This window comes from Protomyctophum parallelum (genome assembly GCF_964188405.1).
Source record: "Protomyctophum parallelum genome assembly, chromosome: 22".
NCBI classification, from domain to species: domain Eukaryota; kingdom Metazoa; phylum Chordata; class Actinopteri; order Myctophiformes; family Myctophidae; genus Protomyctophum; species Protomyctophum parallelum.
Window position 1 is genome coordinate 23,304,002 of NC_139714.1, and position 26,026 is coordinate 23,330,027.

The window sequence follows — 26,026 nt, forward strand, 5'->3', positions numbered from 1 at the left end:
TCAGCAAGGCAGATGGCTTCTTGGTTAGAGTGGGTGACAATATTATCACACGAAAAGATCAAATTACCTACCTAGGTTTCATCCTGGAGGCCAATCTTTCCGGTGATAAAATGGCCACCAACGTAATCAAAAAAGTCAATCAAAGAACAAGATTCCTTTACAGGATCTCCTCACTGGTCAACAAGACCTTAACAGGAGACCTCGTACAAGTTTTCTTTGACTATATATGCATCCACCTCTTGGTACCACAGCACCTCAAAGGCCCTTAAAACAAGGCTCCAGACCTCCCAAAACAAACTGGTCAGGCTCCTACTTGGCCTCACCCCCCGAACCCACCTCACCCCTGTCCACTTTGACAGTCTGGGATGGCTTAGGGTCGACGACAGAGTACAGCATCTTGCAATGGGTCTGGTCCACAAGATTCGATACACCACCAAGATACCCATGCACCTGTCTAAATACTTCCTTAATGTAAACGAAGTCCACACCCACAACACCAGAGGGAGTGCAACAAACCATGTACAACCCAGATTCGGCACAAACAAGGGACTAAATTATTTTCGCTCCTATGCCACCAAAATGTGGAACGCCCTACCAACAGTCATTAAGACATGTGAATCCCTTGACTCCTTCAAAACCGCTCTCAAAGGGCACCTACAGATGGCTGCAATTCGAAACTGGCCTCTGTAAAATCTGAATCCCCCCCCACCGCCCCCCCCCCCCCCCCCCCCCCCCCCATTTCCCCTCACTGTATATGTATCTTTTCCCTTTTTGCTTCCTATATGATGAATTGCTGTTCTGTTCTTTAGCTACATAGAAGTGTCTATTTGTATGTCTCTAAATGTTTTGATGAATTGAACAATGTGGACCCTGTTGTAAACAAGTGTAATGCTTAATTGGGTCGTCCACTCACAGTTAACAGTCTTTGTATTGAGTTTGTGCTTGAAATGTACTGTAATTCTGCAAACTGTTAATAAATATTTCAATCAATCAATCAATCAATCAATCAATCAATCAATCAATCAATCAATCAATCAATCAATCAATCAATCAATCAATCAATCAATCAATCAATCAATCAATCAATCGTTTGGGCTTGTTCTCATAGGCCTCATAGGCTCATAGGTTGCTTGTATTTCTCTCGAGGCATCTGGCAACACTGTGCGTTAGGTAGGCGCGGCGCGGGGGCAGGTCCAGAAGAGACCGCGAAGAGAGACCAGTACACTGAGTACAGTAGCACACTGACTGCACATGACATGTCAGACAGTGTAACACAAACACCACTCCAACTCTTAACTGAAGACGATCGGGTCACGCGGAATTAAAGATCCATATCACAGAACGGCTAAGTAGATCGATCGGGAAGGCAGCAATATTCAGACTTAGAAAAATAGTCTCGAAAAGTCAGGTTTTACATAACCAGCTTTATTATCACCGCGAGGAGCAGCAGCGATCATCTGTGACCAACAGCAACAACAGGACAGGAGCAACATTACAGGACAGGTCGTGATCGCATTGCGCGCAGATTATATTTTACAGATCGTTTCTTCTTGTCCCATTATTAACTAAATCACTGCAGTGTATTTATATTGTACATGCATTTTTTCCCCTGCACCGTATTAAAAACAAGTTATACAACAGTCTACTCAGCAAGCCGGGTCCTAAAGCCCGACGAGTTTACGGTCGGAGAGCGCACTCTGTGAAAAAACTATGGTTCAACTGTCAGCATTTTCTCAATTCTTTGATATTATTATTATGGAAAAGGTTTTATTAGAGCAGGGTTAAATCAGTCGGACAGGTTATTATACACCCCCTCCCTTCCACAGAAGATTTCGCAGTTGACTTTGTTTTTCGTGGACATTTATCGGATCGGAATAAACAAAACAAAAACAATCTGGACTCCAGTCTCTCTAGCAATTCCAAAAGGACTTTAAATATCCATCCAGTTGAGTAATGGTCGTTAATACGATCCACTGGTTCAGGAAGGGCTTGCGGCTCCACGACAACCCGTCTCTGAAGGAGTCCATCCAGGGCGCGGACACCGTGCGCTGCGTCTACATTCTGGACCCGTGGTTCGCAGGCTCCTCCAACGTTGGCATCAGCAGGTGGAGGTAAGAAGAGAGAGCTCACTTTAAAATCACTATGCCCGTGCACCCACTCCCCAAGCGGGGGTCTGGGGGTCCGTCCTCCCCCACGCAGAAACCTTTTAACAGAGTAGATGTAAAAGTTTGATGTATCAAGCTTGCTTTAGGCTACTAGCATTGGAAAAATGATGGGTACAGAGATTGATTTTATTTGATGACTGAAGCAATGTAATACCCCAATCTTTAATATTAATAACCATTAATTATAAGTGAACATATCTGTATTATTGCATGCACCTGGGGGGTCCTCCAGTGTTTCCTGCAGGAAAAAGCTTTGGCATGGTGCTGGGCACGGGACCTAGCATTTTGATTGATTAATTAATTAATTAATTAGATTAATTAATTAGATTAATTAATTAGATTAATAAATTAAGATTAGTTTGTATTATTGCTCTTGTATTGCTATTGGAGACACTGGGGAGCCACTGGGGGACACTGGGGAGGCACTGGGCAGGCACTGGGAAGACATACTGGGGAGGCACTGAGCAGGCACTGGGTAGGAACTGGGAAGACACTGGGGAGGCACTGGGGGGACATTGGGGGGACACTCAGGGGGACACTGGGAAGCCTAAGGCACTGGGGGGACACTGGGAAGGCACTGGGGAGGCACTCAGGGGGACACTGGGGAGGCACTCAGGGGGACACTGGGGAGGCACTCAGGGGGACACTGGGGAGGCACTCAGGGACACTGGGGAGACACTGGTGAGACACCGGGGAGAAACTGCAGCCACTGGATTTTGGAGACTGCAACTATTAATCGGAAAATCGATTATTCGGTGGCATCCCTAGTTAATAATCATTGTGATAAGTGACATATATTGTACTAGTTAACACCCCAATCACCCAGGACGAAGATCACCGTCCTTTCTATAGGGTAACGCCCGACGCCCAAGACGAAGTTTTATCCAAAAGACGAAGTTTATTGATATGAAAAGTGAAAACGGATCGCATCGCTCCACAGCCTAGGAGCGCCTGTTGCGCAATCCTCGATGTTGCGCAACAGTGAGACGTCATAGAAAATGTTCCCCCGCCCTGGAGCGGGACTGCGACGCTCTATAGCCTTATTAGCCTACAGTGTATAGCAACATACATTTTGTTGTAATTAGAAGCAGTGTAGATGATAGCAACAACAAAAGGGGTTCCCGTCTTGTAAGGAATATTTACGTATAGGGGTTCCTGTCCGAGTGGTCATGAGAGCTCATCCTAAATGCTCTTTGTAACCTGCCTGCAATAATGACCAGTGAGACCGTACACGCACACACACACTCCAGTTGTACGTCACATGCCAGCTGCACAACGCTGTATTAATCAATCATGCTTTTTAGGGATGACAGTGTCATCAATTCACACAAGTCAACTAGTGTGAATGGGTGAACTGTGCAGCCAGTAAACCTTGCAGTCTTTGAACATGCACTTCATTTCTGGTGTTGTTTATGTACAATGGCATTGTCTGCTGCTGTGTGAAATCATCATCCCTACTGTGTTTTACCTTTTCTCAATTGCTCTGGCTGTTTGCCGACCTGCTGTGTCGCCTCCTGCTTGTCAGTGGAACAGTAGGGCTTCGCCGGCATCCATGTTTTCTTTTTTACAAAGTTACGTAATGCGGCAGACTGGTATGACTCAGGTCTCACTCTGTCTGCCCTCCAATCATTCTTTCTATTTCAGTTTCCTTGTCCATTTGTGATTTTTCATTTTATTCTCCATGGTCGTGCTATTATCTAGCATGGCTGTGTCTCATTCTTAGTTTGTACAAGAGATTTCCATAGAGAGTGTTATGGAAATCTAGAATGCTCAAAAGAAATAACACTCAATGAGACTCCAAACACAGAGTTAATGATGTGAGCATTGTTTTGTTGCAACAAAGGAGATAATACACTCACACTTTTAATCAGCCTGATTAAAGCACCACAATGAAGTCACCAGCGACAGAAGCATTCGCCATCAGTTACAGATAAGCTGTTAAAAGGAGAAACTACAAATCAGTTCATGCACATAAAAATATATAATAACTAAATGTGGATTAATTATGTATCTCCGTTACAAGAGAAGCTGTGATTATGGCCTAGGCAGAGTTAGCACCTTCAGTTGAACTCCAGCTTTGTAACAACTGACTTTCCCTTAATATAAGGGTGAAGTTTTATATATGTATGTATTTATTATAATATTTATTCTTATATTTTATGTTTGAGGAAGTGTGACATTACTGAAATAACATATTCCCGGTGTTTCGGATGTCAATGTTGAGACAGATTTGGGAGAAAAAGCTTCAATGCTCTAATTGATGCGGAGTTGGTTACCAACTCTCCATCATTTAGCTGCGGACCACCTGGAACCCCCTCAAGGACCACTGGTTGAAAATCACTGCTCTAAGAAATTGTGCATAGTTGAATCCATTGATTCTAAACACTTGGTGGCGTTCAAAAGGGGAATAGAATACCCAAACCGGTGACCCGGGCGGCTGGCGTAGCCGTCTGGGCACCTTGGCTGGTAATCCGGTCTGGCAGTGTGCCGCGGGTTCGACTCCCGATCCCACTATGTCCATTTTGCCTCAGGGTTTCCTCCTGGTCGCAATGACTAACCAATCAGGAAGCAGACAGGCAAATAGAAGAATGACAAAGCTTCTAGGAAAATCTTTGAATGCAGATTGCGGCCCCTAGATGTGTCACAGAGACTACTGGCTGTCTGAATACCAAAAAAAGGTCCTTAAAATGTTAACATATTATTGTTTATAGCAGCTTTAAGTCTAAACAAATGTGCAGTAGCCTTTGTTATAATAGTGGTCGTTGGTCATATATTTTGGGGATCTGGTGGGAGAATGAGAGGGGTGATGTGAAGTTATTCCTCTACATCTGCTCTCATTTCCCAAGTAGGTCAGTGTGTTAGTAGAAAGAAACCCACCCGTCCCTCACATCTCTGACCTACTTTTGCTGTACATCTCAGGCAAGCAATGCAGTAACTTATAATTTGTGTAAATGTAAATGAGCTATTTGAGACACCCACTGTTTTTCATTCCAGTGAAGGGATTCTGTTGTGATTCCTATTCCGCTGTGAGTTTGGTTTGTAAAGCGGTTCATCATGACGTAGAAATAAATAAAACGTTCGCTCTGAAAGAATATACATTCAAAGATTTGTGCCGCATTTTTACGATTTTTCAAAAGACCTACAAGCTCGTAGCACGCCACTCGGTGGCGCGCTATGAGCTTGTAGCGCTGCTATTTTTCAATAGCTAAAGTATGACACAATGACATGATGCTTAGTTAAAAGTTAAAACACAAGATTATTATAGCCTATATGTATCCATTCCTCATTCTGCAGAGGACAAGCCTGTCTGTACTCAAAGTTGTCTCTAGAGCATAGCAGTTGGTGTGTTTTTCTGGACCCACTGAAAACTCCAATTAATTTTCCCCAGAAATATATATAGGTACAGGGGCGGTCACAATATACAAAAAGTATTTATATCAATTATTGTAATCCTAGAAGCAAGCCATCTACGATCCTGTGCATCATGACCATAAACCTTTGATTATGTGAAGAAATAATAATAATTGAATATTTAATTATATGATATACTACATTTTAATAAATGAACTTTGTTTAGCGTTTTTCATTTTTTTTCACAGAATCAAAGGTTTTATGTTCATGACTCAACCGGATCCTGACCTGGGTGGCTTGATCCTAGGCTTAAAATAATTGATATAAATATTTTTTGTAAATCTCTATGGGAAAAATGTATGGCATATTTTTCAGTGGGTCCAGATAGGACGATTATACAAATATGCCTTCTAAATCAGTAGTTCTCAAACTCTCAAACGTATTTCTTAATTATTCAACATTTTTCAATCACTTTTTTATTTTTATATAGCAGATAGCCACGCTGCAAGATTGTACATCTGCTATTTTTGAATAGCTAATGCTAAAATCGAAAATGACACGGATGCTTTAACCTAGTCCAAGAAGATGCAACGCGCACAACTGTAGTGTACTGGTGAGACGCTGGCCAATGAAAATAAGTAATTAAAATAGAAAAAGCCGCACTTGTCAAACTAAAAAAGAATCATTCCTCAATAATTACTCTGGGTTGAACTTGTACAGCACACCATGCAGTGATATGTCTTTTAATCATATAATAATAGTGATTATTATTAATATCCATCAACATCAGAGTGGCAGCAGCTTCCGTTTTATTTTTGAGTGGTGCAACCACTCCAAGGAACAGCAATGTCCGTGTGTCCGTGTTCACCTATGTGACGTTAATGAGCACCAGTATGTACCAGTAGGGGCGCTGTAGTACTGCACTGTTGCCTGCTAATGAGAGAGAGGGAGAGGGGTGTGATTTTAATTATGTGTTTGACACATGAAATGTAATTTATTACTCTGGTGCCCGCCAGAGATGGTAACTTGATCTGTGTGTTCTGTTTTGCATGGGTGGAAAACCTTTCACACATTATTGACTGCACACACAACTGGCATTCATGATGTCCCAAAAGCAACCGTGACCAGATAATAATAACCAGTTTCCACAGGAAGTTCCCACTCATGAACAATGGGCATTACCTATGTCAACATGTGTCATGGTTGCCTACTGTATGTTTAATTCCAAGAGGTTTCATTAAAGGATCCCATAACACTGCATAACGCATATCGCTGGCATCGGTGGATCTGTCTCTAAAGCAGAGCATCCTGGCTCCACATTGTACAAGTGGTTGACATTAGTAGTAGAATGGAAACTGCTTGCCACTGCCATGCCTTTCTAGTTGGTCTGGCTGGCTGGCAGACAGTGTGACTACTGCAGCTGTAATGTCATAGTCTACACTGTATAGACTATGTAGACTCTACAGTATGGCTACTTTAGCTATGTCATAGCCTAACTTAAGCCTATGTCATAGCATAGCCTATTGTAGTTTTCTTAAGTGTAGTAGCAACTTTTTTGTCATAGTCTCTTGAATAGTTTTAATTTAGTTTTAGTGTCATTTTAGTCACCTGGAAATAATGTCTTAGTGTTTGTCTAGTTTTTATTTGTAGACAAAATTGTCAATATATTTAGTCTTAGTTTTAGTCATCATAGCTTAGTTTTCATTTAGTTTCAATTTAGTTTTCGCCAGTGGAAAAAGGTAGTTTTAGTTTTAGTTTTAGTCGACGAAAACAACACTGCCTGGGATAATGGTGTGCTTACACCATGCCTTTAACCTATATTTAAATACTCCACATACCGAAATGATGTATTAACCTGCTGCGCTCCCCTCCCCTCTCCCTTCTCCCCCTCTCTTAGGTTCCTCCTACAGAGCCTTGAGGATTTGGACGCCAACCTCCGTAAGCTGAACTCTCGTCTTTTTGTGATACGGGGCCAGCCCACGGATGTCTTTCCTCGACTTTTCAAGGTAGGATACTTTGGTCAGTCTCCCAAAGCACAGCCAGCAGCACACACAACAACCTTAATCAGATTTAATGCAGCAGTCGGGACTGCCGCATAAAATGTATTATGGTTGTTGTCTTACAGCACCCATATTATGGTTTAAAAAAAAGAAAAAAAAAAAAGAACACACACACACTGAGGGGCCTTTGTTTGCTTTCGTACGTTACAGGGGGTCATGCTTAAAGCAAAAAATCTTGGGTACAATTTTACACTGAGGACATTATTTTGTGGTCTGGTGATTTTACTCTGTAAACCCCAAACAGTTCCGTTGTGTGATCGATTAGCTTTTGGTTCACTGTTTTCCAGGAGTGGAAGATCAATCGTCTGTCTTATGAGTACGACTCGGAGCCCTTTGGGAAAGAGCGAGATGCGGCGATCAAGAAGCTGGCCTGCGAGGCCAATGTGGAGGTGACGGTTCGCATCTCCCACACACTCTATGACCTCGACAAGTAAGTTATTATCCCTCATACAGTACATACAGTACACCTTAAAGCTGAATTCCAATACTCAAAATCTCAGCCACTCGCTCACTCACACTCGAGCATGGTGATGTTACGGTGAAGATGGTGACCTGCTGAAATAGGTGACAATCGCGTAGACATCACATGACGTCATTGCAGTTTGTTTATTGGCAGAGTCTAATCGAGCGGTAATTAGGCCGCGTATAAAAAGACCTACGTGTATGTTATGTGAAGTCCACAAGATGGTCACATATTTCGGAAGGTCACCAGTTTCACCGCCATGCTGGAATGACCGAGTGTGAGTGAGCGAGTGTCCGTGATTTAGGTTTTTGGAATTTGGCTCTGTGTTCATTTAACTCTTGAGAGTGTACAAAACGGAACAAATTAGTTTGAGTAACAATACCAAATACCTGAGTAACAATACCTTAACAACGCCTTAATATGCGTCTTCCTGTTTCCAGCTTTTGACCTCTAAGCTGCCAGAATGCTGTCAGTCAGTCCTTTCAAATATTCTGCTTCCGAATCCTTACACGACAATGCCACTGTCTCTCCCTGCAGGATCATAGAGTTAAATGGGGGCCAGTCTCCCCTCACGTACAAGCGTTTCCAGACCCTGATCAGCCGTATGGATGCGGTGGAGGAGCCTACGGAATCCATCACAGCAGAGGTCATGGGGAAGTGCACCACGCCCCTGTCGGACGACCACAATGACAAATTTGGCGTCCCTTCCCTGGAAGAGCTGGGTGAGTGCCAGAGGCTATAGTGCCAGAGAGCAGGACAAGGAGAAACTACCGTTTCTTTTTCATCCTTACAGCAACTCTGCAGCAATTTAAGAGTTTAGTTTAGTTCAGTTCATCTCAATTGTAATTGTTTTAAGAGTGTGTTTTAAGATACATACTCATTACGCACATACAAGCTATTCAATTAAAACCCATTCAGGATGGGAACCCCTTTTGGTGTTTTAACCCTTCTGGACGGGAACCCCTTTTGGGGTTATTGTTGCTATGTACAGTATATTATAGCATAACATTTTGGGAAAAAATAATAATAATATGTTTTGTTGTTTTTATTTCAGAAAACTTAGGTCAGGATTTAGAAGATGTTTTTAGAATCGGGCCTCAGTCCAAATGGGTGAAGTCAATAACTGTAATATGATTTCCTGCAGGTTTTGACACTGAAGGTCTTTCATCTGCGGTGTGGCCCGGGGGAGAGACTGAAGCCCTCACAAGACTGGAGAGGCATTTGGAGAGAAAGGTGAATCATTCAGTATATATCTCTAATTGACTTTCTTTTCAAACAGAGTGTGTATGATACATGTACGCCGGTGTACGTGAACATAGCCAATGTACAAGCTCACGATGCATCGTGGATGTGTGATGCGTTGTGAACCCGTATATTTTTGACACGGCATGAATTAGGCATAAGGTGTAAGAAGTGTACTGTAGTTTTTCATTTGAAATCATAATATTGTAAATGATTATTATATATATATTTATTTAAATTTTATCCACTCTGTATGGTAGAGTATATTAACCCATTTTGGGCTTTTGGTCTTTTAAGAATGTTATAATTTAGCTATTGAAAAATAGCAGATCTACAAGCTCATAGCGCGCCACCGAGTGGCACGCTACGAGCTTGTAGGTCTGCTATTTCTTTTAAATTGTGAAAATATTTATTTCAGAAAACTGGAGGATTTAGAAGATTTATTTTTTCATTTCGAGGTCAGACCTAATTGGTTTAATACGATGTAACTTATACAATTTGGGTGGTGGATTTTCTTCCCTCCCTGCTCTTCTATTGAGACTTTTAGATCGTGACAAAGATCATGTCTCAGCTAGACACAGGATCTGGCACGAATTTTGACCTGTTGCCGGTCAAGATTACATTTATCCCCTGAGCAAGCAGACACTAGACAGGCTCCATTAGCTCAACAGTTGAATATTTCAGCACCCGCAGGAAAACGGGTTCAAATCCAAATCCGAGCAGGAAATAATTCGTTGCTGTCGAGAGGAAACCTCATAACTCCATTTTTGAGGTTTTAGATTTTTTTTGTCATAAATCAGTGCTATTGAACACCCTATACGTCTGTGTGTTTTTTCGAAAATATTGAACCAATGGAAAGTAGTAAAAAGTGCTTTGGACAAAACCTCTTAACTCCATTGTACCCTCAAAATTTCTGCTAAAGCAACTAACTCCACCACCTCTCCCGCTCTCATGGAAGTAATTGACAATATATAAAGTTACAACACCAACTTTGACGAGGCTGTATTGCTTTGTTTAAAAAAATATATAAGGTTTTCTTAATTTCCTGAGAAACGTATAGTTTTCATTTCCTGAAAAAATGGAACATTTTGGGAGCTATTGAAAAATAGCAGATCTACAAGCTCATAGCGCGCCACCGAGTGGCGCGCTATGAGCTTGTAGGTCTGCTATTTCTTTTTAATCTCCAGAAAACTGGAGGATTTAGATGATTCTTTTATTATTTTGAGGTCAGGCCTAAATGGGTTAAGAAGAGATACCGGTACTCTAATGTGAGATGTATAATTCATGGTTTGCTTGTTTCAGTTTTTTTTAATATTGCCATATCTGATCATTTTGGTTCTGTCGCCGTCGTCAGGCATGGGTAGCTAACTTTGAGCGCCCCAGAATGAACGCCAACTCCCTCCTGGCCAGTCCCACGGGCCTCAGCCCCTACCTGCGCTTCGGCTGCCTCTCCTGTCGCCTCTTCTACTTCAAACTTACCGACCTCTACAGAAAGGTGAGACATTATATATACGGTACTGCTGGTGTATATGTACACATTATACATTTATCGGAGTGCTGTTTAATAGCTGTTTAAAACACATTGACTGCCATTGATGAGGTATCTCATCATTTAAGGGTTTATATTGATTGAGCGTTTTTTAATTCACCCAGAAAACACACATTTTGTAAACCGCGAGCGGCGGCGGTTTAGTGAATAAAGTTTGTTTTGATAAAGGTCGCGCAGACCTTAACACAGCCGTTGTTTACTTCCAGTTCATGGCCCGTGACGGTGGCGAAATAATGAAAGTCTTAACCCATTTTGGGGCGGGAACCCCTTTTGGTGTTAGCATCATGTTATGCTTTAGCTATTGAAAAATAGCAGATCTACAAGCTCATAGCGCGCCACCGAGTGGCGCGCTACGAGCTTGTAGGTCTGCTATTTTTGAAAAATCGAAGGACGACTGACATAGAAACATGGCTTTTTCAGAAAACTGTCAGGATGTAGAAGACATTTTTAGAATCTGATCTCAGGTCAAAATGGGTTAAAATAACATTTTCAACACAATATAATCTCAAACCACGTTACTCTCTTAATCCCGTGATTCCCAAGGTCAAGAAGAACAGCTCGCCTCCGCTCTCCCTGTACGGTCAGCTGCTGTGGCGCGAGTTCTTCTACACGGCGGCCACCAACAACCCGCGCTTCGACAAGATGGAGAACAACCCCGTCTGCGTCCAGATCCCCTGGGACCGCCACCCGGAGGCGCTGGCCAAGTGGGCCGAGGGCCGCACCGGCTTCCCCTGGATCGACGCCATCATGACCCAGCTGCGGCAGGAGGGCTGGATCCACCACCTGGCCCGGCACGCCGTGGCCTGCTTCCTGACCAGGGGAGACCTGTGGATCAGCTGGGAGGAGGGCATGAAGGTGAAGTGTGTGTGTGTGTGTGTGTGTGTGTGTGTGTGTGTGTGTGTGTGTGTGTGTGTGTGTGTGTGTGTGTGTGTGTGTGTGTGTGTGTGTGTGTGTGTGTGTGTGTGTGTGTGTGTGTGTGTGTGTGTGTGTGTGTGTGTGTTAGGGCATTAACCCATTCTGACCTGAGATCAGCTTGTAGATCTGCTATTTTTCAATAGCTAAAACTTAACATAATGCTAACACCAAAAGGGGTTCCCGCCCCAAAATGGGTTAAGAAACTAGTCTACCTTGTTTTTCCTTTTTTTCTTTCTTTTTTTTGGGCCTCAAGACCAGGTAGATTATAGTTATAGTCACCAATGTACACAGTTTTTAAATGTACAAATATTTATTTCCAAAAATAAATATTTTACATAATAGGTAGTTAAACAAGTAAAAATGACTAGAAGTGAATGCCCTAGTGTGTGTGTGTGTGTGTGTGTGTGTGTGTGTGTGTGTGTGTGTGTGTGTGTGTCTGTGTGACTGTGTGACTGTGTGTGTGTGTGTGTGTGTGTACATGTGTGCATGCGTGCGAGAGAGAGACAAGGTTTGGTTCTGGGGGTCCCTGGAACAAAATATTTTGAGATGGGGGTTGGTGGCCAAATACATATAATTTTGGGGGGGGTCCTTTCCTTCCAGAAAATTGTCCTCATGTCTTAATGGGAAGGGATTGGTTGGCTGTATGCCAATGAGAAATTACCTATCTTTAGGTATCGTCTCATAGGCATACAGCCAACCGGCCCCTTGGGAATATACAATTGAGTATTAAATTGAAAAGTTCTGAAACCAAAGTGTGTGTGTGTGTGTGTGTGTGTGCGTGTGCGTGTGTGTCTGTATGTGTGTGTGTAGGTATTTGAGGAGCAGCTGCTGGACGCAGACTGGAGTGTGAACGCAGGGAGCTGGATGTGGCTGTCCTGCAGTTCCTTCTTCCAGCAGTTCTTCCACTGCTACTGCCCCGTGGGCTTCGGCCGACGGACAGACCCCAACGGAGACTACATACGGTAGGTTAGAATTCATATTCCCCCCCCCATTCTGCTGCCTGGGGGGGAGGAATCCTTAGGTATTCATTTAAAATTAGCTGTGATTTTGCCACACCACTGAGTTGGTATTTCTATCCCCTATAACTTTAACCCATTTAGGCCTGACGTCCAAAAAAAAATTCACGGTTTTTCAAAAATAGCAGACCTACAAGCTCGTAGCGCGCCACTCGGTGGTGCGCTATGAGCTTGTAGATCTGCTATTTTTCAATAGCTAAAGCATAACATAATGCTAACACCAAAAGGGGTTCCCGCTGGTATTCAGACAGCCAGCAATGGGTAGCACGCTACCAAAAATAATGTAGTCTCTTGTGACACATCTAGGGACTGCAAATTCCGCAAACTGCGTTCAAAGATTTTCCTAGAAGCTTTGTCATTGGTCGAAAACAATCCGGTCGCAATGACTAACCAATCAGGACGTAGACAGGCAAATCGACCAATGACAAAGCTTCTAGGAAAATCTTTGAATGCTTGATTGCGGCCCCTAGATGTGTCACAGAGACTACATTTTCATCTGGCCATACCAATGATCTTTCCTTTTCTTCTCTCTAAGCCAGCTACACTACCCCATAGCACTTTCTATATTTTTATAATTACAAAAATAAAACGTATTGCTATTAACCCATTCTGACCGGGCACCCATTTTGGTGTCAGCATCATGTTATGCTTTAGCTATTTAAAAATAGCAGATCTACAAGCTCATATCGCGCCACCGAGTGGCGCGATACGAGCTTGTAGGTCTGCTATTTTTGAAAAATCGAAGAGCGACTGACATTTTTAGAATCTGATCTCAGGTCAGAATGGGTTCATCAGACCAGTGTGTGTCCGGCGGAAACCTCGTATGAATCTGATCTCAGGTCAGAATGGGTTAAGTCATGCTGATCTTGTACCATCTCTCACTCCAGGCGCTACCTGCCCATTCTGAGAGGATTTCCGGCCAAGTATATTTACGATCCTTGGAACGCTCCGGAGTCCGTGCAGAAGGCAGCAAAGTGCATCATCGGTATGCACTACCCCAAGCCCATAGTAAACCATGCAGAGTCCAGCCGCATCAACATCGAGCGTATGAAACAGATCTACCAGCAGCTGTCCTGCTACAGAGGCCTTGGTAAGTAAAACACGATCACGGATGAATTGGAAGATCATGCTTTGATTTAACCCATTTTGACCTGAGAAAAGATCCTGACAGTTTTCTGAAAAACCCCATGTTTGTCTATGTCAGTTGTTCTCAAACTATTTCATGTCATTGACCCCCAAAAATGTATGTATTTGGCCTGCCGACCCCCCATCTGAAAATATGTTGTTCCAGGGACCTCCCAGAAGGAAATATTTGGGTTAAAAAAACGTTCGCTCTGAAAGAATATATATTCAAAGATTAAAACACCAAAAAGGGTTCCCACTTCCCGCCCAGAATGGGTTAACTTAGTTAGTGTTATATATAACACAGGGTAATTACACCAGGATTACATTTACATGATAAATAATAAATTGTAGGAGGATGGTAGAATGACTAGAAATAGACTTGCTGCCTGCATTGATCGTACTAACGTTCTTTATTTCTTGTTTCTGTGTCCATAGGCCTTTTAGCTACCATTCCATCCAACGGCAACGGTTGTGGTGATGGATCCTCAGCCATGATGGGATTTGCATCCATGGAGGCGACGAAAGATGGACGGTCTCAGTCTGGTGGGTAGCAGGCGACCCCGTCACTCTTAGGGCCGATTCATACTCCTATTTTAGAGCCGAATAAAAGTCAGTGCGGCTCTGTAGAGCCTACAATGTGACGTCATTTGAAGTTCGGGGGGGTGGGGGGGGGGGTACCGTCCTAAAGTCGGTGCTACTGAAATCATTTCGGCACTACAGCGCCGAAACAGCGGTAAAATAGGAGTATGAATCGGCCCTTATCCGAGTCCATACTTCTGGGCTCTCTCTAACCTTTGTAGCATATCATTAGTTGATGGTAATTAACCCATTTTGACCTGAGATCAGATTCTAAAAAATGTCTTCTACATCCCGACAGTTTTCTGAAAAAGCTATGTTTCTATGTCAGTCGTTCTTCAGTTTAAAAAAAATAGCAGACCTACAAGCTTGTAAGCGCGCCATAGCTAAACCATAACATGATGCTAACACCAAAAGGGGTTCCCGCCCAAAATGGCTTAACTTTTTGTCTATATGGATTACTAGAGATGGTTTTATTTTTATTTTTATTCCTCCAGGTTACCTGATGCCAGTCCATACCCAGACTGACTGGCAGAGTGGGGTTATGGTCTACCCCCAGCAGGGGAACTCGCACACCAGCATCAGCACTCATCAGCAGGGTGGGTACCCTCTCGACCGTGTTACTTGCCATCTATTCCGTCCATCTTTTATTCTCTGATACAGCTCTTTTCAGTTTAATTTCTGATTTAATTACCGTTACTTCATCCATACAACCATTACTACTAGTACCTCTGAAAGATATTTCATTAATTTTGGTTTCTTATTCATAGTTCCTGGCTATGCGGGCACCAGCAACAATATGGTGTGCTACACGCAAGGCACGCAACAGATTCTTGGCCCTTCCATGCAACAAGGTGCGTGTTGAACCACAACTACATTGCCTGGAAAATATCAGTATTTAATATGATCGCTCTCAGGTTGAAAGCTTTGTATATCCAACATACTTTTCAGGAAATGGAAATAATTATTGCAGGTTCCATTAAAACATTTCTTCCTCTCTTCTTCAGGGCTCAGGCACCACAACACTCTGACCAGTGGCAAACGGCACAGCGAGGATACCGGGAATGATAGTGGTACCAAACTCCAGAGACAGAGCAGTCATTAAGCAGGTCAGTTGGATACTTACAGTAGTTAGCCCATTTAGGCCTGACGTCGAAATTAAAAAAATGTCTTCTAAACCCTGACAGTTTTCTGAAATACCTATGTTTCTGTATCAGTGGTGCTCAATATTTCATGTCAAGGACCCCAAAAATGATATGTAATTGACCGCCGACCCCCATCTGAAAATAACGTTCGCTGTGAAAGAATTTATATTTAAAGATTTGCGACACATTTTCACGATTCTTCAAAAATAGCAGACCTGAGCTTGTAGATCTGCTATTTTTCAATAGCTAAATTATAACGTTTATATAATATATATATATATATATATATTATAATGTTTAAAACACCAAAAGGGGTTCCCGCTCAAAATGGGTTAAGACATCGCTGATTCCCTGCATTACTTACATAGCACTGTAAATAATTGTATTCCCATTTTATGTTAAAGAAGCATTTTACACATTTTCAACCCTATCTCCGTATAATTGGTAATGATCATAAAGATGGCACCATTTCCGTCTACTTGCTCACAGTTCCTTATTGTTTTTATTGATGAAAGAGAAACGCTATAATAATTCCCATTAGCTTGGAATCCCCACCGATGATTGGTAGGGTTTCTGAACTGTCCACAGCCTACCTCCGAGACCGTGACGCGGATTGAGTTGAACCATTTTATAATATGAGCAAGATAGGGTTGAAAATGTGTGAAGTGGTCCTCGGGAGGATGTTAGAACATAAACCTTTTTAAAATGTTGTGGGTAGTATGTGCTGCTCGCCATTTTCTTTTTTGTTTGTTTGTTTTTGTGCTTTTTGTTTTTCTTGTCTGTTTTATTGTATCGTGCTTTTAATTTATACCTTTCGAGTTTGTCTCACTTTTTCTGTATGCATTTGATTAATCTTTATGTGAAAACATAAAGATTCAATAACGAATGTTATTTAAAAAAAAGAAAATGTTGTGGGTACACACAACCCTTCTGGGATGTGTATTTGGGGTTGTTAGCAGCTAAATTTGCATGCTGTCTATTTAAATGTGCATTGCAACAGTATACAATTTACCACATTCATTTCACACTGCAGCCCCCCGACCACCACACACAGACACACGTGTACACACACACACCCGAGTATGACGTAAAAGCAAAATGCATATGATTGTTTAAGTCGCATATCTCAGGTTAAATATCAATAACACAGTTTCTCCATGCTGTCTCCCATGCAGGTGCGACGTAAGCCTCCGTGTCTGCCATACAGTGGGGTGAAACCCACCTCCTCTCCTAACCTAACCATAACCGCAAGCACGGGAGCAGACGCTAGTCCGACATGCGGGATGAATGTCGGACTAATGCCCTGTCTGAAAAGAGTCCACCTCCCATACAGTGTACACAGACTTTCATGGATGCTAAGACTCTTAAGCTCTGTTACACAACAGCGCTGTCAACTTGTTATATGGGTGAACATGAAGCCTGGAGGACGCATGATCCTACGCCGGTTTGTCATGTTGTGGACTGTCTATTTAAAAACATGAACTCAACAGCCCAGTCAATGCTGACGTCCATGCAATATAGTGGCACTGGGAATCAATGTCATCACAGAACACAACTGTGCTCGGGAGGTTAACATTGCTGGGATGCAAATATTTATGTATATAATGGATTTGCTCATTACATTTCCACTCACATACAACTTGTACATATTTGATATTGTATGTGTTTCCCTCTTTGTGTAGTCATAGACCCATTTATATATTTTTGATATAAAGAATCATTGTGGATCGATCCTTGTTCTTTTTTTTTTAAGGTTTTCAATAAACGTGGAAGCATTTATAAATGCTCCTAAATGGCGAGAAACGTTGTCATCATCACATCTGTACTTATTTACCTGCCTCTTCTGTCTCCTACTTCATGAAAACAGTTTATAAGTCGGCAGGTGTTTTGATAATTTCTCTCCGTCGCAATGCTGCATAGTAGACCTTTGCTCATTTAATTCTTAAACACTGCGTTAGTATTATTGACCTCGTCAATGGTTATTGAGAAAACGGTGACCGGACGAGGGACTTCATTCCATAGGCTCCCCTCTATGTAATTATCGATACATGTACGGCTGGAGTGCAGTGCTTCTAAGATCGTTGTTGTTTCTCAATGTGCTTGTTTAATTAAACCTGGGTTAATATTCAAACTGTCTCTTGTTATCTGTAACTCAATGTCAAGGTTGTGTCTCATTAAAAACAGCAGACACACCATGCTTTATGTATAGTAGAAGGCACTGATTATCTAGCATGGCTTTGGCACAACATGAATTCACTGACGATTCCTCATACAGGGAGGAAGCGTCAGTGAATCCACGTTATGTGTGGCAAATGCCAGGCTAATGATTATCAGCTAACTGCCCCATGAACTCTGCAAGATAGGTACACAGTGAAGAACTTAATTCAACTGAGACAGATTGGGTAGTTAAAGCAAGTGTTGGCTTTTACATTGAAGGCCCAATGAAATTAATATCTTAATTAGATCATAATTACAAAACTATTCTTTGTGTATTGTCATTTGTCACTCGAAAAAACTTGATTAGATTCAAATAAGAAACTACGTGATTTACGAGTATTGTCGACGATTATGTGGAATCTGTCAAGAGGTCAAACTTCAAAGCATATTTGTGTGGCACTGCCCATTGAAATGAACAAATACAGATATAGAAAGTTGGAATTGCAATTTATTTTCTCCAATATAATTAAAACCTTAAAATTTCTTTTGACAGTGGTTCTGTCACGTGTAGGTGAGCGTGTAGGTGAGGTAAGGATCCAAACACAGGACAGCCAGGCATGTAGTGTTCATGTAGTGTTCATGAATTGGTGTTTTAATACAGAAGACAGGTGAACATGAACAACTTAAAACAGACTGAAACAGGTGATAGGATACAGTATGACTCAACAAGGACTGACTGGGGAACAAGACTGATATACATTATACACATGAGGGTTAATTACAAAATGAGACACAGCTGGAGCAAACACATAGAACCATGAAAACTAGACCAAGGAACAATACATAGAAATACAAGACCTAGACTGTACAATGAATGACAAAAGTCTGTGACTGACAGGTTCATTGCCTGACAATATTCCACCCATTACACATTTTGCATACTTTTTAATGTTGAATTATACCCGTCATGTTAAGAAAACACAAGCAGTGACATGTATATTAGGGATTGGGAATTGATGTTCCCACACCAATGTTATTTCTTATTGGTCTGATTCTTTATCAACTCCATTGTTACCGATACATTTTCAATGTGGAAAAAGTAGGCCAGCTGTAACTGTTTTATTATCTCTCATAGAAAAGAAAGAGTAGAAAAAGGCATGTAAGTCTAATGAACTGCCTAGACTACAATGCACATGTCATTGAATTGCAAAATATCTGAGAGGGTGGCCATTTCAAATGGTCACTACCTTATAATCTTCACTTGTGGGTCATTGTAAAAAATTAACCAGGCTTCATATATTGTTACTTCTCCCAAAGTTTTTTTTTTCTTTCATAAAGCCCTCATTACATAATGGTAGGGTTACTATAAACAAAATATTACCTCGTACTCCTCGTACTCCTGCAGGCAGAGGCCCCACCACCCCGCCCCCCCCCCCCTTTCTTTTCCCTTTTTACCTCCTTTATGATGAATTCCTGTGTGTCTATTTGTACGTCTCTAAATGTTTTGATGAATTGAACAAGGTGGACCCTCTTGTAAACAAGTGTAATGCTTAATTGGGTCCTCCACTCACAGTTAACAGTCTTTGTATTGAGTTTGTGCTTGAAATGTACTGTAATTCTGCAAACTGTTCAATCAAGATAGAGATAGATCTTTATTTGTCATTGCAACGTGTACAACGAAATTAAAAGTGCCAACCAATCAATCAATCAACCAATCAATCAATCAATCAAACATGAGAGGGGCTACAGGATTGAACAGAGGTCGCTGTTGCCTAAGGTGCAATTTGCCGTAGCTCAGTTCAAAGTCCTTCTTGGTCCCTACGATAACATCCAGGCTACCCCAGCGCACATCGTACCCATAAGACGCCAGTTTATGGACACGATAGAGCACAATCTGTGTGGTGAGCTCCAGCACGCTGGGAGACTCCTTTATCTGTTCCATGCTTACTCCCAAGTCCATCAGTCCCTGGAACCGTCCAATCAGGGTTGGCAAGGAATAAAACAATATGGTGGGGCAGCGCATCACTATGTCCTTGAGTTCTTCCTTAGTGCAAACGAGTGCCCCTTCGACGTAGCCCATTGCGTAGCGCATGGCCTCCGGCTGCAGCTCCGCCATCGAGGCCCTGAGGCTCGAGACCAGTTCTAGGAGCTCCTCTGTGGTGAAGCCCTGTTCCCGCAGGAAACCCAGGCTGTCCCTCCAGCCCTCGACGGGACGCATCAGAATGTAGGGGTCCTGGCTGAGGAGCTTCTGGAGCCAGACGCGCACGTTGCCTTCGTCTCCGCCCAGGTCCAGGTAGGTCTCTCGCAGCGTGTGGATAACCTCCTGGTTCCTCTCCACGGGCTGGCTGAAGCTCTGCGGGGCGCTGGCCATCAGCTTTCCTACGAGCCGTTTGCCGAGGCGCAGGCTCTGGAGATACTGGATGTTGGCACGTTGATTGGCGCGGTGAGTGACCGAGAAGAAGGAGGCGGGGAATTTCTCCACGATGCTCATCAGCTCGCGCCTGTTGGGGTACACGGACAGCCACAGGTCCCGCTGGGCCGCCGCGTCCTCCGGCAGACACAGGACGGCCTCGGGATGCGTCTCCAGGACCTGCGCAATGGACACGGCGTCCGCGCCCATGTCCCTCAACAGGTCGGCCATTTCGGACACGTACGACGTGTTCTCGGCCAGCACCCAGCTTTTGAACTTGCGCACCTTGCGGACGTCCACCGACAGTTCGTAGAGTGCGTCCACCGTGTGCTGGTTCTCGACTCGCTTGTTAGGGGCGGCCACGGTAGAGGTGGAGGAGGCGGCTGAGGGGGGAATGAAGACCCTCATTCTTTGGCAGTAGGTGCACAGGGACGCAGTAGTGGCACGCAGCATCGTTGCCGGGTAGAAATGTACCAGATGTGCAGATGATCTGTGGTACAAAAAATAGATATATTACTTTAATTCCTGTTTATCTTTTGTACTGAATGTCTCTGCTTTTGGCATACATTTTGAAGCGAAACTATTGTAACTTTTTTTGAAGGAATAAAATGTAACTTTGTATGTGTATGGGGTATGTTTTTTTTTTTTTTAAGATATTTTTTTGCGGCTTACGCCTTTATTGATTTTTTTTAAGGGATAGAAAGTAGGCTGACAGGAAACGGGAGAGAGATGGGGGGATGACATGCGGTAAAGGCCGTGTCGGGTCCGGGAGTCGAACCCGCGGCACACCGCGACTGGATCACCAGTCCGGTGCCCAGACCGTTACGCTACGGCCTGGGCCGTGTATGGGGTATGTTAATACAATTTTGTCTCCCTGCTCTTCTACTGAGACATTTAGATCATGTCAAAAGTCACGCCTCACCCAAACACAGCTGAGATGATTTTTTTTGACCTGATGATCTACTCTAGATTCAGTTTATCCCCTGAGCAAGCAGGCAGGCTCTATTTAGCTCTGCAGACTGCAGTGCCTTTAACTATCAACAGAAATGTAACAATGTTAATTAGCAGTCACAACTCACAAGCCTGAAAGACTGCTATGTGCATTCTGTTCCTTCCTTCCATTAGTATTTATTATATTAATTTAGAAGGCTCCCTCTAATATCATTATTATTTAATTTTGGTTTAGTCCAGTGTGCTGCCTGACAGCTCAGGATATAAGAAAAAGGGGTGGGGCTGGCCAAAGGGGCTTAGAAACAATATCATGGGTATATTAGGCTACTATAGAAGAAATAGGCTATACTGTATATATTTAAATAATATATAATAATAATAATAATAATAATAATAATAATAATAATAATAATAATAAAGAAACTTTATCGTTTGTGGTTTCAGTGTAGCTACATACAGAAAGTAACGAATTATAAGTACTTGAATTGCAAACAATAGTTGAACTGCAAGCTACTGCATACTGTAGTTAAATGAGTTTGCATACATGATGTAACCTATAGCTCACTTCTGGATCATGGTACCGTAATATAGCATAGATCTTCTATTCTACGCAGTATAATATTAGGTGGAGATTAATCTGAGTTCCCAGAAGTTATATTTTTAGGTGGAGATTAAACAGCTGTTAGCTGTAGCCTAATTGTAGGCGCTTACTCGTGTATGGAAGAAAGAATATAAAATATAATTTGGAACACAGTTTATTCGTTATACATAAATGTCATGTCAATACTATTGAAAATGTCATAATTTGACTGCAGAATTGTTGCAAAAATTCACCATGTACCCATGCACGTCTGGAACATAGTGTATAGAACATAGAACATTGTGTACTGTGTACATGCATGGACACAGAAACTGTGGCACAGTGGCAGACAATAGTGTTGTACGACTGGTCGAGGATCAAAAGCGCGATAGTAATAACATATAATGCTGTATTAAGGAATAAGGAGTCATTCTAAGACCAGGATAATATATTTTATAATGTAAATAGTTTACCAGTTTTCCAATCCGCGGGACTTCGACGTGCCGTTATGTTATGCTCCAGCTGCCAGTCACTCACTGCACAGCTTGGATGGAACGGCTGTTTACATTGGTTCTCACGCGCACCACGAGGAGGAGGCGGGGTTGTATATCGGTAGCCTAGACTACAAACTACACATCTTATACTGTAATAAGCTATATGCACCAACACGTAATACAGACAATAAATTAATGGAGCCAGTGAAGCTTCAGTGGAAAAGGTAGCCAGTAGTAAGTAGTACGGGCACGTTCGGAAATAGCGCAATGAGCGCACTTATATGTGCAATGCAAACGCTCCGGTGCGGTATTTCCGAACGTTTCCCTATTTTTACCAAGTTACAATTTCGAGAGATGTTATTTATTAATTGATTTAGATATTAAGTTAATAGACCTATTATGAGATGATCTTTCTTTGTCTTTGTCATATTGACTTGATTGATTATAGTTTGCACAAAAAAGCACAGGAAAGTACAGTTCTGTTGTTCAATAAGGTGCTAAAAGGATTTAATCCTCAAGAAAGCCTAGGGTTAGACTCTCGTAGATGAATATCGATTATACGAGTAGTCATCTAGGGTCGGGATGTCCCACTTTTATACAGTACGAGTCGTACTGTAGGCCTACGATCGTATGTTATTGTTGGCTACATGGTTGCAACTTGCAAAGTACTCCCGAGTCGGCAGCGTCTAGTGAGCAGATCTGAGTCTGTTGTTCCATTTTAGATCCTGCTTTGCCATCTACTGGACACATGACAGTATTGCACTCTATTCTGATTGCAGCGGGCACGTGGCCCCCCTGGTGCCCCCCCTCCCAAAATGTTTTTAATAATAAATAAATAAATGTTTTGGTCAATTCTAACTTTCATACTCATTTATATTTTGCATTTCATTCATGCTTTGAGATGAACAGTTTTACTTTTGCAACATTACATGATTGACATTGACATGACTCACATGCTGCGCGGCTGTGGTATGCTCCAAAATGAGTAAATAAATCGTGTCTAGAGAAATACGTAGCCTATTTGTCTTGCATATTTAGTTGTTTATATTCAACTAAATATGTGCCCCCTGTGCCCCGCCTGCTGCCTAAAATCGCCTATGACTGAGTCCATATCAGTGTAGTTTGATTTGTTCATTTTACTGTAACTGCAACAATTAAGGCAATACACACAGCAATGTATTCAAGACACGTTTCTGTCCATCCGGCATCATTCACAATACAGTGAATACACGATCTATAATCTATATTATATTGGCTTGATGGCTAATGGCTTCCTCATTATTGACTGAGTGACTGTGACTTGACATAAAACAGATTGGTACGGAGCCTCTGCAGCATGCCGCATGCTCTGTCTGCAGTCATTATACATTAGCTTTAGCTGCTAAGCTAAACTAAGCAGGACATTACTACACCAAAACAAGCATTGTGCGCGATTCAAACGGCCAAAATGCCCCCTGGTACTATACTGCCTGCTCTTTTGTGTCTACCGTCCGTTACCCACTTTAAATGATATCTCACCTCATCAAACACTGAAAGTTACTTGAAGCCAGGCCACTGGACTGGAATAGGCCTACTTCTACTACACAGGTAGGCATAATGACTACAAATAAGGATACAACATACTCATATAAACCCATTTGAGACTTATTTGGGTGTAAACATGTGCCATGTTTATTTAAAGAATTGTGTTGGGGCGAGCATATGAGAACTTGCCTCTTGTAAGCCTAGTATTATTGGGGCAATCTTAATTGACACGAAGGGGGAACAAAACTGTGTGTGCATGCAGATGCTTGCTGCTTTCAGATTTTAGATTAACTAGGGAAGGACTACATTTAGAAAACGTATGTTTTGCAGAAAGACGGCAGCATTTTATAAGACTGGGTGGCATCCATCCATCCATGATTAGATGTCGGCCCCTGAGAAAATATTGTCAAAAAAATGCAAATCAACATAGGTAGGCTATTAATATTATTACTATGCTAACACTACCACCCAGTGGATAAATACGGTACCAACCAAAACCAATACATCTAGTATTTCAAGGAGACTTTGTTTTATAGCATGATAAGCAGGTTTAAATGTATAAACAGCCAAGCTAAAAACGAAGCCTACGTAAACCATACTGTGCTAACCAAATGAGTATGGCTGTTGAATAGGAATTTCAGTTTATTTATTATTTGTATTTTTTATTGATTGAATACAATTATACAATGATGCTAAAAGTATAACAAAAAATGGGCTTGTTTGTCTATACAATTCAACAAGACATTTAAAGACATGATTCAATAATATACATTACATCAATCAACACTATAGCAGCTATAAATGTATATGCCTATGTAGCCTACAGTAAACATTAGTGGCCCGGGGGCGGTGGTCACTTCTGGTATTTACAAGCCTAGAATATTTTTCTGGGACCAGTTACAAATTGCAGACAGATGGTCTTTGATGGCGGTTTTGAAGTAGGGTAAGGAAGGAGTCACACTTTTTGGTGTAGGCTATATGTTGCACATGTATGTATATGCCACATTTCGGTGGCATAAAACGTGTGCAAATGTGTGCTTTGAATATTTATTCTTTCACAGCAAACGTTTTTAACTCGCATATTTGCTTCTGGGGGATCCACTCCCTGGAACAAAATATTTTGAGATGGGGGCCAATTGCATATAATTTTGGGGTCCTTGACATAAACACATTTGAGCACCACTGATATAGAAAAAAAATCTCCAGAAAGCTGTCAGAATTTAGAAGACATTTTGTAGAATCTGCCTAGTCTTAATGGGTTAACCCCATGTTTGTGCCGAATCTGGGTTGAACAAGAACAAGACCAGTGGAGGTCCCTATTGTGTTGTGCTTTGTGCCTGTGCGTCTCGTTATTGACACAGGTTCATGAGCACTGGGCGATTGATGCAAAATGCAATTCAGACAATAGGCTTGTGGATAATGGGGTAGTCTGGGTTTTATTTTTTATTCCACGTTTATTTGACCAAGCATGGAAAGATGAATAACAATTTCTTATTTACAATGCAGCACGGCAGGGTTAGTCAATAAGCTACACAGTGCTTACAAAGCATGAAGAGCCAGACAGGCTTTTTTAACAATGACTTTCACACATGTCATCTTTTATTCATTACTTAAAAGATAAAATAAATGAATAAAATTGTAACTTTTAATAAAAGTTGACCTTATTCTAGGTGAAATGGTAAAATCTGTATACTCTAAAAGTGGTTCTCAACCTGTGGGTCGGGAGTCGGGACCCTGCTCAGGGGGGTCCCCACGTGATTTTGGGGAGGTCCTCAGATGACAGTGAAGTGACAATTTAATGACTTTAAGACCTTTTTAATTCCTAAAATAAAAGAGGCCATTGCTGCATCAAACTTACCATCAACAAACTACGGTATACTATACAAACTGGTCAAACATTGGCCAAATTGTCAAATAATATGAGAGGAAACTATTGTGAAAATAGCCGATTAGGAGGCGCATGTACTGTAGATCAGCTAGTTACACAATATATCTGTCGAGCCGAGTCAAACGAAATGTAATGCCTCAAGTCCTACATAACAAGTGCTGATCAGGGATGGGGGTCCCCAGTTCAAATATGATTATTTTGGGGGAGGCTGAAAAGGTTGAGAACCACTGCTCTGGACAATGCATGATGTTCCTCTGTCACCCACCCTAATGTATGCCTAATGTAGTCCTCTTTGGATGATTTGTCAGCAGATGAGGTGACTCAGACACAACCATAAACACATCTTATTTCAACCTCCCGTTCACCCCACCAAGGAAATGTGGCAAGCCTGGTTTAACCAGAACCAAGGACTGTC

General features: G+C 42.1%; 2 protein-coding genes across 2 annotated transcripts; one reads left to right on the plus strand and one right to left on the minus strand.

Annotated features, from left to right (window-relative positions):
* Positions 1-1,600: 1,600 nt before the first annotated feature.
* On the plus strand, positions 1,601-17,724 carry cry1a (cryptochrome circadian regulator 1a). Its single transcript, XM_083758224.1, has 14 exons — positions 1,601-2,111; positions 7,414-7,522; positions 7,864-8,006; positions 8,577-8,761; positions 9,184-9,272; positions 10,636-10,776; positions 11,374-11,685; positions 12,556-12,707; positions 13,649-13,851; positions 14,322-14,429; positions 14,960-15,061; positions 15,233-15,316; positions 15,470-15,571; positions 16,783-17,724. Exons 1-13 carry the CDS (start codon positions 1,954-1,956, stop codon positions 15,565-15,567), a joined length of 1,884 nt encoding a protein of 627 aa, XP_083614350.1. The 5' UTR covers positions 1,601-1,953; the 3' UTR covers positions 15,568-15,571; positions 16,783-17,724.
* A 1,478-nt stretch (positions 17,725-19,202) lies between these two features.
* LOC310853251 (transcription termination factor 2, mitochondrial-like) lies at positions 19,203-22,265 on the minus strand. Its single transcript, XM_083757513.1, has 3 exons — positions 22,179-22,265; positions 19,461-20,664; positions 19,203-19,389 (listed from the first exon to the last, which is right to left on the minus strand). Exon 2 carries the CDS (start codon positions 20,625-20,627, stop codon positions 19,488-19,490), a length of 1,140 nt encoding a protein of 379 aa, XP_083613639.1. The 5' UTR covers positions 20,628-20,664; positions 22,179-22,265; the 3' UTR covers positions 19,203-19,389; positions 19,461-19,487.
* Between the last annotated feature and the right edge of the window lie 3,761 nt (positions 22,266-26,026).